We start from the raw sequence: 16732 nt of genomic DNA on the forward strand, positions 1-16732 counted from the left end.
CAGGCCCATTTGCAAGTCAAGGCAGCAGGTCAGCTCGGCAGTTGCAGTGAGGCCTCTGGGGCTTGTTATGTCCCTTTTGGGTCTGAGGGTCCACAATTTATCCTTGGTACCAAATTTGAAGTAGGAGAAGATTCCAGGGGGTTCCACCCCCAAAGGAGCTTGGACTTTCCTTCATCCCACTGGCCCCAGCATGTCTGGGGACACAAAAGGTTAGTGTCAAATGTTTTGTGAGCATGCTTAGACTGAGCCTTTGTGATGAGCAAGTGTGGTAGGTCACAGCTCTACTCCTCTATCAAATCAGTGATGGCCCATCCTGCCAACACCTATTCCTCCACTGTTTCACTCTCTGCAAGTAACACACAAATATCAACTGACAACTACATCCAGTCATGTGACCCATAATATAGGCTACATGCACCAAATGGTTGGGACAAAAAAAATACCAGCTTTCCAAATGTGACATTTTCAGAATTGTGACTAAAATACAACTGTACCATTAAATGGGTTTTAAAATACTATTCTTAGAAGACCAAACTCCACATACTTATTTGCTCCCAGTTGAAAGTTATCACTTATTAAATAAAATAAGGTAACCCAATGTTATCCAGTGGGAGAAGTAGGTCCTGCAGTTGTGGAAAATTAGGAGATTTTCATACCCAGTACTTGTAAAGGTTAAGAGTACATGTCCAACTTTTTGACTGCACCCTGCACTAGGGTGACATACGTATTGGAAAGGAAGTGTCGGGCCTGGCAAAAGTTTTTTTTTTCCAGGTTAAAATGGCAGTTTAAAACTGCACAGACATGCGTTAAGAGGCTACTCAACTGGGTGCCACAATCAATGCTGAAGGCCCTCTAATAGAATTAAATTTACAGGCGCTGTGTACATGTAGTGCCACTTTTCTAGGGGCTTACAAGTACATTAAAGGTGCCAATTGAGTGAAAGCCACGTTCACCATATTTAAGGGAGAGAGCACAGGCACCTTAGCACTGATTATCAGTAGTAAAATGTGAACAGTCCTAAAAGCCAAAAGAAACAGGCTTTGAAAACAGGAGGGTAAAGGCAAAATGTTTGGGGATGGCCAAGTCCAAAAGTCACCTTCAAGATTGTGAGCAGATGCTGAGAATGGGTCAGAGGGGCCCTTCAGCACTGCCGCTAAGATAAGAAAACTCAAAGCATGAGAGGACATACTTGCCAATGGGAGAGATCTACCACTGAAGCAGAGGACGTTGAAACTCTGCCCAAATTTCCCTTCGAGGTGCTGCAGGAAGTAGAGCAGAAAAATAATCTGCACTGCAAAAAATTTATACTGTACTGCATGGAATGTAAGAGCAATGTACAGTGCATAGAAAATAATCTCAAAATTGGGACAAAAAGTTGAAGGAAAAATACGAAACAAAAATCAAATAAATGACTTGTCTCTGTTAAATCTTAGGCCTGGCAAACATGCCTGTCATGACTTTGACACAGGACCTTGCCAAATAACAGACACTGCAACCAACTACCGCTGACAAGGAATGGCAAGTGCAGTAGGAGTTGGCTGCCATTCACAGTTTGGGCCGACTGAACATATGGTCTGACCCAAGGCCAGACCCTGTCTCTAACCCACACTGTTTATGACCTCTGCCCTTTTCGAATGAATGCCAACAACAGTTTGTGAGCAGTGTTTGTCTAAAGAGTGATTGGAATATAATTTCAAAAAAGTTGGATGTGGTTATCATCATAAAACTACAGTAATTTGTGGACAAAACTACTGTTAGAAAGAAATTATGATTAGGATTGGTTGAAGCATCTTAAAATATGTTAAAAACACATAAAATGCACTTTAAAAAAGTTAAGTTATAGTTACAAAACAAAAATCTTGAGATCTGAAAATTGCCAGCAATGGTTAGTTCCACAAACCATAACTTGTAGCACAGCAATGCAAATAATTAACATGGGCACCATATGCAATGCTTATGACCTCAAGCTTAATGTGATAGATAAAAATACAAATGAGGCGAGCATGTACAAATGGCTAGATATATTGCATATTCTGGAATTGATTTATGAATATGCTTTCCTTCACATTAGCATTTCTTATACACATGCACCATTGAGACTTATTGACTGGAATTTGTGTTACCATTTTAAACAGAAAACCTTTTTTTTTAAATGATAAATAGAAAAACAGTGAACTAAAAAATGAAAGATTACTAACTCTAATTTTGAACATTAAATAGCTAAAATATTTCTACCACTATTTTTCGCAATGATTGCAATCTTTTGATAATTATAAATTACTATTTTGTTATGAGGAAAGAACCGTGTGTCCCAAAATATCCTCTCGTCCCTTCCTTCAAAATGGAAGCAATGGGCCTCATTACAACCCTGGTGGTCAAAGACCGCCAGGGCTGTTTCGGTGATTGTACCGCCAACAGGCTGGCGGTACAATCTTGCCAACTATGACTGCGGTGAATGCGCCGCGGTGGCACCGCAGGGACCAGCGCTTTCCCGCCATGGTTGTCCCGGCGGTTTTAATCCACCAGGGGATTACGAGTCCCCTTCCCACCAGCCTGTCCATGGCGGTAGGAACTGCCATGCAGAGGCTGGTGGGAAGGGGAGTTGCGGGGCCCCTGGGGCCCCTGCACTGTCCATGCACTTGGCATGGGCAGTTCAGGGGCCCCCAGGCACAGCCCCACACTGCTTTTCACTGTCTGCAGAGCAGACAGTGAAAAGCGTGACGGTGCAGCTGCACCCGTTGCTCGCCCGCAACACCGCTGGCTCCATTAGGAGCCGGCTCCCATGTTGCGTCCGACATCCCCGCCAGCCCAGCGGGGATGTCAAAATGGGCATGGCAGGAGTGCGGCTGCATTGGCGGCCGCACGGCGGTTAAACCTTGGCAGGCGGCGGTGGCCGCCCGCGCAGGTTGTAATGAGGCCCTATATTTTTGTATTTTCTAAGACACCATACTTATTAAACTACCTTGTTTGATATGTTCATTTATCCAGCATAGAAAATGGATAGCCCTCTCGGAATCCCCTTGTATTGTTTTACTCCTGGGATGCCTATGGTTGTTTATTTCCCCATCTGGTTGTAAAGCCACTTTCCCCAATACTCTCACTAACACCCCATGCCATGACTAGTTCCCTGTTGGTCTGCTGCTCCACCACCTACTCCTTCTCTCTTGTCCAGTTCTCTTATTTTCATGATAACATTGTCGAATTTAACCTGCCTCCTAGGAGAGTACACTTTCCTAACTTCATATGACTTCGACTGACTTTGAGGGGAAAGTAATTAGATTTTTATTATTGTGCAATAATTTTAAGATGGACGGGGCAGAAGGAAGAACGGAGTTGGGGTTGCTTTAGGACGTACTAGCTCTGAAATTGTTGTTGACTCCCATTCCCTCTTAGCTGCTGAAGTTAAATAAACCCTTTAACATCCAAGTATTACAACATGCCCCATTTCAATGAAAAGCCCTGTATACATTATGCAAACATTCACACGGTCATACATGGTACATTTCATTAAATACTTTTCATGCATTCACATAAATATACTATAAACATAACATAATGAACCGTTGGACTTGAGGAGAATTCCAAAAAATAAAGAGGCATTTTCAATTTAAGGCACCATACTACTTTTCTATGAGAAATAATTCAACCAATAAACATTCTTTTAAAGACACTCCCTCTAAACAATAGTAAAAATGTTTTTTTTATTTACATGCTTTTGAATGATTCCTTTACTTACCAGTAATTTTCATTACTCCGAGTAATCTTTTACTTGCATCAATACTTTCTTACATGAGGTGTTCCACCTCTACACAGGCCCACGTGCCTTAGCCAGAACCAATCGAAAATACTCAATGCAACTCCCTTAATCTTCAAGCACCTCCCAAGAATCTGGTGATAAAAAGGTAGGGAGCCCAGAAATAAATCCTGTATGTCCCCTAGCTGAAAAACCAGGGAGTCAGGTTGTGATCTGGGAAGGAATAGGGAGGGTGGGACATAAGTATTGGTACAAGAAAAAAGGTATTTGAAATAATGAAGATTACTGGTAAGTAATGGCAGCATTACCTCCTCCACCCTTTTCTTGTCTCAATACTTACCTGAGGAATACCAAAGTCAATACAGAACAACGTGAATCCCCCTGAAAGAAAGAATGCCTCAGGCTCCTGATCACTGCTCAAACACATTTATTGTATACCAGAAAGGCATCACACAGGAGATTAGATCGTTCACAGAGAAACAGCAGCCAACACCATAGACCCAAAGGCCAAGGAATCACTCATGTCTAACCTTTAATGTGAAATAAAGGTAGAGAGAAAAGCCCAAGTGGCAGCCTGACAAATGTCAAAAACTGATACACCTTGAGCCTCTGCCCAGGAAGCCACCATGCCCCTGGTGGACTTTCCCTTGACACCACCCAGCAGATATGCATTTTGTGAATCATAGGCCAATGAAATTAGGCACCTTATCCACCAATCAAAGTGGGCATAGAAGCGTCCAACCCATGACGAAAGACACCAAAGTTCACAAGCAAACTTTTGCACTGACGCAAGTCCATGGTTTGAGTCAAACAGATCTTTACAACCTGTAACACATTCAAGGTGGGTAAAGCTTCCTCCATGGGGTTGTATGATGGAACAACACATTCTGCTGCAACACATGCCTTTACCACGCATGCGTTGTAATGTGAGTGGCTTAATCACTCATAACTTTAACCCTGCATTTCCTTAACAACGAAAACGCCTTTACCAGGCATGCCTTTCCAACACATTTTGTTGTAAAAGCATGAATGTTAAATGCATTTACATGGCTAAGGTTTTTCCTGACTCCTGCCCTAAGCCCTAAAAATTAGACCTCTATGCCCCCCCACCCACAGCCCTTTTAAAAAAAAAAAAAAAAACCTGCCCTGAAGTTTAAAACTGTTCCCCTGCCCAAAGCCCTAAAGCCAAACCCCCCTACCCTGAGCCGTCAAACTGACCCCAGTGCGACCCCACCAACCCTTTTAAAAAAAATACCCGACCCCTGCTCTGAAGCCTAAAACTGCCCCTCTGCCCCAAGCCCTAAAGCTGAACTCCCCCTACCCTGAGCCCTAAAACCTGACCCCAGCACGACCCCGACCCCTACCCTTTCAAAAAAATATCTGTCGCCTGCCCTGAGCCCTTAAATCATCCCACCACCCCAAGCCCTAAAGCTGAATGCCCCCACCCTGAACCCTAAAACCAGATCCCAGCGTGGATCCAATGAACCCTAACCCTTTAAAAAAAAAATACCCCCCCTCTGTTCTGAGCCCTAAGACCACCCAAAACCCTAAAGCCTAACTCCCCAAGCCCTAAAACCACCCCCCTTCCTTTTACCTCACTATCTACACAACAAGCCAGCTCTTCTGAGCCTGTCAGAGAACATCTGAAAATAAGGAGGCCTTACAGATAAGGACCCCAGCTCAGCCAACCTATCGGCAGATGTCATGGAGACCAAAAAACACTTTTAATGAAACAAACTTCAAACCCACTCTGCCTAGGGGCTCAAAAGAATGAGATTGCAAGGCCCTAAATACAAAAGGCAGGTCCCAAGTGGGTACCTCCAACCTAGGTGTTGGTTTAGGGAAAGAAAAACCCAGAAGAAGACGGGCATCCAAAAAAGACATTCAGACACACCAAAAGGAGATGGAACTGCTCTAATGGTGCCCACTGGACATGCAAAGTAGAAACCACCAAGCCTTTCTGGAAGCCATTGTGCAGAAATTGAAGGACCTAGGAGGATGGGCAAGTGGTAGGATCCAGAGATCTGTCTCTCTACCATTTGAAAAGGGGGGACCAAGTATGAAAATAAGATTTTCTAGTGGACCCTTTCTAAGGTGCTGGATGGAGACTGCCACGGGAAGGAGAGACCCTCCAACTTCAAACCCCTCCTTTCAAGGGCCAACCCGTCAGACACATCCACCAGCAAGTGACTGGGGGATGAATGGGAGCCCAGAGGGGACACGGGCTGATCAGAAGGACCCACTTCGGTGCCACTGCCAGTAGCCTAAACAGAGGAAACCACCCCATCCAAGGCCAAAATGGAGCAACCAGAATCAGAAACACTGCTTCCCTCCTCAGCTTGGCAAAAAGCTTGGGAATAGGAGGAAACAGAGGAAAAGCATACAGAAGCAGTGAGTGCCAAGGCTGTGGCAGAGCATCTACCCCACCAGTATCCCAGGTCTGGGGATGTGGAGAAAAACATGTGAAGCAGGGAAATTTCCACTGAGGCAAATAGGACTACCTGACACAGCTGGGCAAAAATACAAGGGGAGAGACAGAAGTTGTGGGAAGAATGAAAGACCCTGCTGAGCCTGTATATTGTCCTTCTCTCACAATGTACGTGGCAGAGAGAGACAGGAGATGAGATTCCACCCACCTCATTACTTGAAATGCCAGGAGGTCAGAGACTGAGTCCCCGTCTCGGACAGCTTGTTGATGTAGGACTAGGCAACAGTGTTATCCGTCCTCACCAATACCACCTGGCTGATATCAATGGAGAAAAGTGAAGGAAAGCCAGATAAATTGCCTTCACCTCTCTCCAATTCGAAGAGATCCTGCCCTCCTGAGGTGACCAACACCCCTGATTGGAGAGATCATCAAAAGTCGCACCTAACCCCAACCTGCTTGCATCTGCAGTGACAATTCGGGGCGGGCAAGACGGAACCCCCAGACCAAATTCTCAGGATCCAGCCACCGCTGCCACATAAGCCAAATGTGTGGAGAGACAGGCACCAGGTAATCCAGTGGATAAACGCCCTGTCTCCAATGTGAGAGCAGATGACATACCAGAGGACCCAGTTGAAGCCGTGCCCAAAAAACAACAAACATGCAGGCTGCCTGAAAGAAAAAGAACGACAACATAAGAGGCCAACACATAAACCAGCAGGTCACAATTAATATAAAACATACCACACACACCATGTGATCCTGAACCAGTTCTGCATGGTGGCTATAGGTCTCTGGGCCAGAACCAGCAACAGATCTCACAACACCTGCACCCTGTCTGGAGGAAGACTGACCATGCCCACTGTCATCTTTAAATGAGCCCGGATGAGCTGCAGATGCTGTGTGGGGATGAGATGCGACCTCCAAATTTATAAGAAGGTCAAAGTGCCCCAGAGTCCTGCACATCAGAGCTACCTGAGACTGAAAAATGGACAACACTGGATCATGGAGAAGCTAGTCATCCAGGCAAGGGTGAATCATTACTCCAAGACCATGAAGATGAGCAACAAGGGGGGGCCTTGACCTTGGTGAACACTCCGGGAGAAGTAGCGAGTCCAAAGGGTATGACCCTGAACTGCCAGCGAAGGTCACCCGCACCAAAGCGAAGATATTGCTGATACTGCTGGGAAATAGAAATGTACAGATAAGCATCCCTTAAATCAAAGGATGCCAACTACTCACCTAGGTGGATGAGAGGAATAATTTGCTGCAGTGTGTCCATTTTGAAACGAGATGTCTTCTAGAAGACATTAATATGTTTCAGATTGAAGATGAGTCTGACCTCTCCCGAAGGCTTCAGAACCAGAAAGAGTGGATAGTAGAACTCCTTCCCCTGTTGACCACCTGGAACTGGGACAATAGCATGTTTCTGGACGAGGTCCACAATCTCCTGTGCAAGAATTGGAAGGTCAGAAGCAGGCGTGAGTCATTTCCACAGGGCCCGACTGGGGAGGACAACTTGCAAAATCAAGAGAGTAGCCATCCGAGATGATTTGCAGCACCCAGGCGTCTGAAACGTGTGTTCGCCAAGTAGAAAGGAAAAAAAAAAGATGACCTCCCACCAGGAGAATGGAATAGTCAGAAACACTTTCCTCCTTTGGGAGCAGGCGGAGGTTGAGGCTTCGAGAACAGTCGAGCAGAGAAAGAGAAACTCTGCTTGAACTTATCCTGAAACTGGAACAAAAGGACCTCAGGAGCACTTTTTACATGGCACCTTAAGGAAGGAGCCCAATGTTTGTCAAAAAAGAAAAAGCTGAGCATGATTTTGATTTCTGAAAGCCTTGTGAAGCATAACTTCCATATCATCTCCAAAGAGGGGGCTGCCAGTGAAGGGCATGTGTAGCAAACCTGATTCCTGGGTGGAATCCACCTTCCAGTCTCTCAAATAGATATGGTGACGACCTGAAATGGAAGAAGCCATGGCAGCAGCAGAAGCCTTCAAAACATCACAAGAAACATCCGCTAAAGACTTGGCTTGTGTCTCCATATTGGCATTCAGTGCCAAAAATTCAACCCTGTCTTGGTTTTCAGTTGTCAGGGACTGGCAGTCATTAACAAGGGATTGCGAAGCATACACAGCATAAATTGCAGCACGGAGAACCAAATTCAGAGCTGAAATGCACTTCTTCAGAGAGCATTCCACCTTGTGAGCAAAAAAGTCAGAAATAAGAACCTCCTCAGACAAAATAGAAGGGCATCCAGCCAAATGAGAAAGCAGGGGATCAATTTTGAGTGAGGAGGGAAACTCAACCCTTACCCAAAGGATAAAGGTTGAGTCAGGAACTTAGAAAGATCCACCTTCTCAGGATCTTTCCATTACTGTGGTAGATGCAACACCTTCTTGTTGACAACCAAGCAAGTAGGGGGGAGAGAATGAAACTGTTAACCGAACTAGGACCTGTGCGGCCATCCTCCACAGGGATATTCAGATTGTCACCCAAGTACTGGAAGAATGCCAAAAGATCCTGCTGCAGAAAGAATTTGGACTTGGGTGTAGCTTCAATAATTGTAGCATCATACTCCTCATCATACTATAGACAAGGACAAGAAGAGGAAGAGGAGGGAGTAGATGCTGCCAATGATGAAGCAGAAATAGTGGGAGAGGAAGGGGAGTATAGAGATCCCCCAGTCTCCTTAGACTTCCAAAAAGCCCCTGACAATGAAGACAGCAGGAGCTGAAACCGGTCATCAGAAAGCACAAACACTCCAGAGGAGGGACCAGGGATATCTGCCACATGCCTGTGCCTCTTTCTCTCCCCCTAAGGAGCACTGGAGCTATGGTGTCGCTTGGCTGTGTGCTTCCTGTGGTCCATGGCGAACTGAGCATGAGAATGAAGCAGAGCCCAATATGAAGACAAGTAGGACCCCAAGTAGACCAGGCCCAGGCCTGAAACCAGTAAAAACATTTCACTTGGGTGGAAAACATGTAAACATGTAAAAAAAATGTGTGTTTTTTTTTTAAATCTATTCTAATTAAATTATAATAAAGAAAACAAGGAGAGCCTACACAACACAGGAGGGTTTGAACCTACAACCTACTGAATTGTCCCAGCAACAGCATGGCATACTTCCCACCTTAGGAGGGAGGCAAAGGTCAAACACAGCCTGAATGAGCCAGTGCGGCAGGCAGCAAGCGCCGCTCATCGGGTGAAGCCACACTGAAGCAGCAAAAATCAACAAAGCTTCCAGGCACCGCACCCATGTCCAGGGAAGGACCTGGTGCAATAGCAACAACGCAGAGGCCAACTGCCATTACCACATCCACCAGAACAGCAGACAGCAGAGGTCAGTGCATACGAAAGCGCTTTGTGCAGAGCAAGATGCGGGTAAGACGCATGTCAGCTCAGGGCACAATCAAAGAAGGTAGGTACCCCAGGCAACAACAAAGGCACTGAGAGCCTGTCCGAATAGTGAGGACAGGTTTGCAAAGGAAGGCCAGCCATCCCATGAACCAGAGGGACAGCAGGGGAAACCAACCACCAACTCCAGCCACCATGCCCTGCATAGCACCTAACATGTCATGGAGTTACACATATAAAATGGGAGGAGCTGTGAAACCGCCCCCAAGAGACCCTGCCTCTCAAGGCTTACCTGATGGAAAAGGCTCTTAGGACCATATGTGGATCTTGGAGCAGATGAACAAAACAGGATGTTTTTCTGGCTCCATGCCTTTTTATCACCAGATTGGTGGGAGGTGCTAGGAAGTTAGGAAGGAGGAGGTTATTTTTGCTTTGCGTCTTTTTGATTGGTTCTGGTTAAGGCGCATGGGTAGAGGTGGAACATTTTATTTCGGTACATATTAGGATAAGAAAAATGGTTGAGGAAGTAAAACATTTGCAAAGGAAAAATGTGTGCACTTAAATTTTGACCTTCTCTATCCATCATTTTTTTTTGCAACAGAGCGTGGCTTGAGCCTGCACTCTGAAATATAACTACAATATAACTCATTAAACATATTGACTGATGGGCTAAGTGTGATACTAAAACATTAAATTGCATTTCTTACTTTATTGAACACCTTTCTTGAGTTAGGATAATAAGAGATTTCAGTTTGTGAAATCGCTAACCTCTGCATCAAAGTCATTAACGCATTCCACATAAGTACCGCACTTTTCTAGGACTGACAGTCACACTCAAGCTTGAATTAGTTTTCATGGCAAAAATATTGTTTTTAAAAGGAACTATTTTAAATTGCCTTTTATGTATTATTTACCATTTACAATAGGACTGTTCTCCACACTTCGTTATAATCAAGCTATACAGTTCCAGGTGATATTTTGGTACAAATTGAAAGGCTTATGAAGTGTAGAGTGGCCAAAACAAGTGGCTATTAAACAGAAATTTCTGTAAGAGTGCAGAAGATCTCCTAAGAAGGTGTACTATGTAGGGACGAATATAAGACAGATTTCATACCATGGGAACATTGAGGGAAAAAGGTATGTACAACCCAGAAAAGGTAGAGAAAAAGTGTTATAGAATAAAACAGTATCTGGGTGAGTAACTTTCAATTTGTATTTTAAAACTTCAAGATGAAAAATAAGTACCTACATTGCGGTATACAAACACTCTCAGCTTCTTGCCACCCAGAGTATCCAAGGTCTGACCATGGTAAAGGTACTTTGAGGAAAGCTGGTCCTTAATTATGTGATTCTGAAGTAAATTTGTCATACTCTTGTCAACAGTAGGTGTTGTGCCTGCAAAATCATAGAAATATTAAATAGTTTATTGTATACACTAGCAATTAGCAAGCTCTTGGTTCATTTCGAGGGATTGAAGGTCCATTGGACATTTTAATTTGTGAAAAATGGTGCATAGTTTCCTGGTATTTGTTATTCTCATATGCAAGTGGACGAGTGAGAACACTTTGAAGAGAGTGATACGTTGGAACTTCATAGTACCATGTGAGCATACGTTGTGCTTATTCTGGGAACTGAATAGCAGCAACTCTCTTGTTGTCCAGAACAAATAAAAACATAACATCAAAAAAATGCAACATCGTACCTTAAGAGAACTCAGAAAATGGGGTCCAATTCACCTACAACAGTGCGGAGAGTTCTCAGTTTTACCCTGAATGTACTTATAAATGTTTTTGATATTCCAAAATAGGTGTAATAATACACATGGAAAGTCAGTTGGTGTGCAGCTTTCTAGGCTTATTAGCTTACCTGTCATGCGATTTATTGAAGGGTACTCACTAAGCCTATTTTTATTCTATGCGGAAAATAAAGTCCATGTGAAAAAGCTCCTCTCCTGCACTGTCAGCAAATATGGGGTAATACATTCTTCTTTCCATCTTGGAAGGGGAGGTAATCCAGCACCTGGCTGGAGTAACTTTTCTACCATTTTCAGGATTGGATTTCAGTAGTGAATGCCTACAAGTGAAAATGTTTGTGGATGATCACAAACCTAAAGGGAAAACCACATCTTGTAACACCAACTTCACACCCTTGCATGGGACTGACTACTGCAGGTTTCTACCCCCTTCTGGTTGAGAAGTTCACAGTAATAAATACATTTATGCCTAGCTGGAATCCTTTGGTGAGTAAATGGCAGGCACAAATGAGATACTTTTGGACATCAACAAATACTCTGTGAATTGGGCCCAATATGTCAAAAATATCATTAATATTAGTCTAGTATGCATTATTCATTAGTAAAGAAGGTACCTGGGAGAAGAAACTGTGCGACTTGTTATTCGAACTTCTAATCTTTGATACATTGTACACTAAGAAAAAAAGTCTTAACATGAGATTTAAAAAGAAAATACTGGATTTACAGGCCACTATCAGCATGCACAAAAACTGCAGAAGCACTAGCCAAACACTTATCGATACCAGGAATACACTTAACAAAATAAGCCAATACAGAGCCCTCAGAGGTTCGGCAGAATTAGGACTTTCTGTATCTACCTCTATACTTCTATCATTACAAAACAGATCATTTGAAACCATAGTCCATGATGTTAGCCATATTCAGAATATTTTACTGAACTAGATATCTGCCCCTGTCAGTCATCCATTTCCTAACCAAAATCATCTTCTCACCAAAAAACTATAAGTAAAATTGTACATAATTAAACTCTTTAAAAATTAAAAGATGAGTGAGAGACATAATAGATATAATATTTAGAGATCAATGTTGATCTTTGATAGTACTTCATGAAGTTATATGATAAAAATCCAGAGGAAACTGAAGCTGTATTTCGGTGATCTCATGGAGTAGTCGTCAACTCAAGCCTATCCATACAAATAGTATTGTCTCCGGTGATTTACCTTTCCTGTAGGGTTGAAGTCAGTACTGTCCACTATTGCTGACATTGTTTGGTGTTGCCATATAGCCAATGAGATCACAGATAACGGAGTGGCATGCAGACTAATGTGCTGTAGTAGAAGTAGTGCTTACTTGAGCAGGTGGTTGCAGGTGGAGCCCCCCGGCATTCATTATTAAGGACCAGCACTTATTTTTGTCATCAGACTTTGATCGCAAGCAATAAAGAGAAACATGCACATGGGGAAAAGACGGTGGACGAGTAAGATGGAGAAATAGTGACAAAGAAAGAAAGAAAGAAAAAATAATATCCTGAAAGACTGAGATAAAGGAGCAGTGAGTGTCTTGTGCTGCAACGAAAGAGGCATCAGGTGAAATCAAGACTTAGGGCCTGATTACGAGTCTAGCAGTCTCAAGACCACCAGGCTTGCGGTGGCAGTTGGCCCGCCATGGCTGTGGCAGTCCAACAACCAGGGAACCGTCATCTCCCCCATGATCTCTGATCACGATGGGATGACGGCGGTCTGAGTTGTGATAAGCCAGGGCGGCGCAGAAGTCAGCGCCACACTGCTGATTACAAACTTGTTCTCCGCTAGCCTTTTCATGGTGGTCAAACCGCCATGAAAAGGCTGGTGGAGAACAAGTGCAGGAGGACACAGGGGGGCCCCTGCACTGGCCATGCCGTTGGCATGGGCAGTGCATGGGTCCCCATGCCCAGCACCCTTGAAATGCATACTGTCTGCCATGCAGACAGTGAACATTTCAAGGGTGCTGGTGCTCCCTGGATGCGGCAGCATTGTTACCGGCTCAGTTATGAGCCGGCAACAATGCTGCTGCACCTTTACCACTGGGGTGATGGGTGGGAACCTTGGTTCTCACCCGACAGCCCAGTGGGAAAGTTGCAATGGGGCTGGTGGGGAGACTGGCAGCACTGTGGCGGTATAATTGTCGGGAGTTTGGCATTTGGATGTTTCCGACCGTCAAGCTCATAATGACTCCCTCTGTTTCAACACCTTGATATTCAACAGCACCGGCTTGGAAGCAAAACTTTGGGCCCGGCACTTATTCTTTAACAAATTAAGCAATGAGTGGAAGGACAGTCAAGCCTCCTGACCTGAGTATTAGGTTTCTTACTGTTCACAAGCCGAGGAGACAAACCAATAGTATAAGAATCTCCTGCTCTTCCAACCAACTACTGCACTAAAGATTAATTGACGCAAGAGTGAACTTTTAGCACTATTGCGGGCTTGGATGAGAACGATGTTGAGGCAGACCATAGCTGGATACTTGAAGGCTTTCTTTGTTTGACCAAGTACATCATTGCATAGTTTTCAATGGCTAGATCAATGCTCTCCTGCAGAGGGTGTTCAAAGAGAGAAGCCGCTCCTATCTACCACAGAATAGACTGGAGAACTTTTAGGAAAACGTAATGCCAGCCAGCCACCCTGTCACGGCAGCGAGCCTGCATATTTCTGTTACTTAAGAAACAAACCTCCAAAACCACCCTGATTTGCACGGAGTTTTCATAATGCACGTACGGTTAATTAATTTATGAAGAATGCGTCTTTCACTTTCTGCCCAATTCAGAATAAGGCTCACACGCTGTGATGTCAGGAACTGTAATTGTGATGTTTAGCAAAAAAACGCTTCGTAAGGAGAAAAACTGAAAGATTAAATGTTACATTTGCTATAAATGTTGCACTAAAACTAGAAAGTTCACAGATATGAGAATTTGCAGCATTGAAATGCAAAGACCCATGAAGCACAGGCAGTGTTTTCAATGTTTACCTTTGAAAGCTGTGTTCAGGGGAGCAATGACAGTCACACCCTCCTTTCCCGTCAGATGGGAACTGAGGCCCGCTTGTCTAAAGAGGTCAATGGCTGTTGAAACCTCGGTATCTTTAGCCAACTCAAATAAAGTCTTAGCTGCAAAGAAAGGCAGATACTTATTGTTACAACTGATTGCAGGACACGATTTAACAACATATCTAGCGCATCTCATTTGTTGAATACAAAATATAAAGTATTATCATTCAATATTGCATCGTATGTGTCTTTTGTACATATTCTTTTAAACTACTGCAAACTCACGCTATTGATTGCTGAAACCCTTCAGACTTGGTTTACATTTCTCTATGCTATGGAATGATGTAAACATTTCATGCCGCAAGAGAGAGGCTCAGTGCCAACCCAAACTTTATCAGTGCTCGTTTAAGTGAGGTATAGTGCAGATGAAGGCCTTGCGATCTTTTCATAACCTCTGAGGGTCAAAGCTCTGCATTCGCAGGGAATATACACAGACATCTCAATTGAATCACCTAGTGTATCTATGGATAACGTTTCTTTGTGTAACACTCATCGGCTAAAATCCGTCTCAAAGCAGAGAAGTCAGGCAAAATGTAATTCAACAAATGAACATCAAAACAAAACGGCAAGTTTTGAACCTATAATTTGGCACAGAAAGAGGCAATCTTAAATGTGTTTGCTTCCCAGATGGAATAGAGAGTTTTAAGAACAACAAGAATCATTTTCTCAGCTGACTTTAATAACCATGGCCAGATTCACAGACGGAAAGTTGGAGAAATTCCTCCGATAGCTTTATTGGTTTCACTCCTACTTGTGCAGCAAAGTTCAACATTTTCAGAGATCCACAAATACCGGCATCATTCAGTGAAGACAGCGATTATAACTACCCATTCTGATGAGGGAAACATGCTTACTCCAACCTTTAAGAGGACCTATTTTACCTGCAGTTTCTGTGTGGAAAATGAGCACCCAGAGGCCCATGAATACCCATCAACATAGCTAATATTTGTCGTGGTATTACGTATTTTGTGGTGTGCCTTTATCACAGGTAGTGGAATTAAAATGGTCAGGATCATGCAGGGTTGGATTGTTCAACCTTCCTCAACACACATGTAAGCGATGAGTGGGTCATGGACATGGTTGTTGCAGATTTTCCAATGTTACCGAAAACCTTGTCGCTGTGTTCTGTGTGGTCAATGCCCCAATCACAAGAGGTTTCCATATAAAAGAGCCTGTGAGGAGCACCTTTTTATATTTTGAATTTTGAAACCTGAAATTTGCTTTTACTTTCCATTATGGGTGGGCAAATCATGCATACACTGTTGTTTGCTAAGGGGTTTTGCATCGTCCTAAAAATAAACATCCAGTGGTGCTGCAAAAATGTCTAGAGTGAGGGTACTAGCCAATAACGTCACCTCACTAATAGCATAGTGGGTATGTGGCAATCTTTTTAAAAAAAAACAGCAAATGCTACCAGAAGAAAAACATTGAAAGGACCCCTTTATTATTTATTCCCCACATAAACTATTTCACGCATTTATTGAGGCGCTGCCGCTCCTCCCGTATACCAAGTTCCGGCGGTATTCTCTGGTCTATTATGCTAGAAATGGCAGTAAAGCAGAGTCTACAGCTTACACACATCTGCTGGAAGGAAGGTATATGTAGGCAGTTGATTTATTCCCTGTCAATGCATTCGTGACTTGGAGAAAAACTGGGTTTGTATATCTGTGAAAGCAACTCTTCATGGGTTAATGATCACCACCTTCGCGGCGCTATCATCTGTTGCTTCATTGTGTTTGGTTTCTACTAAAGACAGGATTGCTATTTAAAATAGGTTGTGATGCTATATATCTCAAAGAAGGTGTTTTAATAAATGGCCCAAATGAAATCGTCTCTTTTAAACACAAATTACCAAACAGAACCATGAATGTATTTTTAAAGTCTACCTCTGTTTCTTTCAGTGGGTTTAATGTGTTTAAACCTGAGCAAGACAGGTTGTTACTGAGGCTAAATCCATATAAATATTTAATGAGTTCATATTATAAATAGTTTGTTTAAAGAATTCATTTACCCTAGAGTGCAACATGAAGGGCACGTCTCAACGGGAGAGTGATGGCTCTGAATGCAAACAGTTGACAAGCAGTACTAAAGTCCCCATTATGTGGTAGAGGCAGGGGGCTGTATAGGGTTCTGGGGACAGGGAGCAATGCCAAGAACCTGGGGTCTGGAGCAGCAGAGGGTTCTTGAGGTGTGAAGCAGAGCAGAGGCCACGAGAAGATAGCAAATAAGGGCTGTGGGTTAGGAAGCGCACACGGTCCAAAGGGCTAGGTTGGCAGTACTTGGGCTCCAAAGTGGTCACTTCTGGTGGTCACTTCTGGTGATTTCATAGAGGCCAGATCCCCAGCCTTTCTAGCTCACTG

The 16732-nt window shown here is 43.6% G+C and overlaps 1 protein-coding gene across 1 annotated transcript in view; it reads right to left on the bottom strand.

Moving 5' to 3' along the window:
• Positions 1 to 16732, bottom strand: part of TGFBI (transforming growth factor beta induced) — a 224985-nt gene that overhangs the window by 45203 nt on the left and 163050 nt on the right. Inside the window, exons 9-10 of the mRNA XM_069199225.1 lie at positions 14295 to 14432; positions 10788 to 10933 (exon numbers count right to left, since the gene is read on the bottom strand). Of these exons, the coding sequence (XP_069055326.1) occupies positions 10788 to 10933; positions 14295 to 14432 (284 nt within the window). The remainder of the gene's footprint in view (positions 1 to 10787; positions 10934 to 14294; positions 14433 to 16732) is intronic.

The sequence above is a fragment of the Pleurodeles waltl genome, chromosome 7 (genome assembly GCF_031143425.1).
Source record: "Pleurodeles waltl isolate 20211129_DDA chromosome 7, aPleWal1.hap1.20221129, whole genome shotgun sequence".
Taxonomy (NCBI): Eukaryota; Metazoa; Chordata; class Amphibia; order Caudata; family Salamandridae; genus Pleurodeles; species Pleurodeles waltl.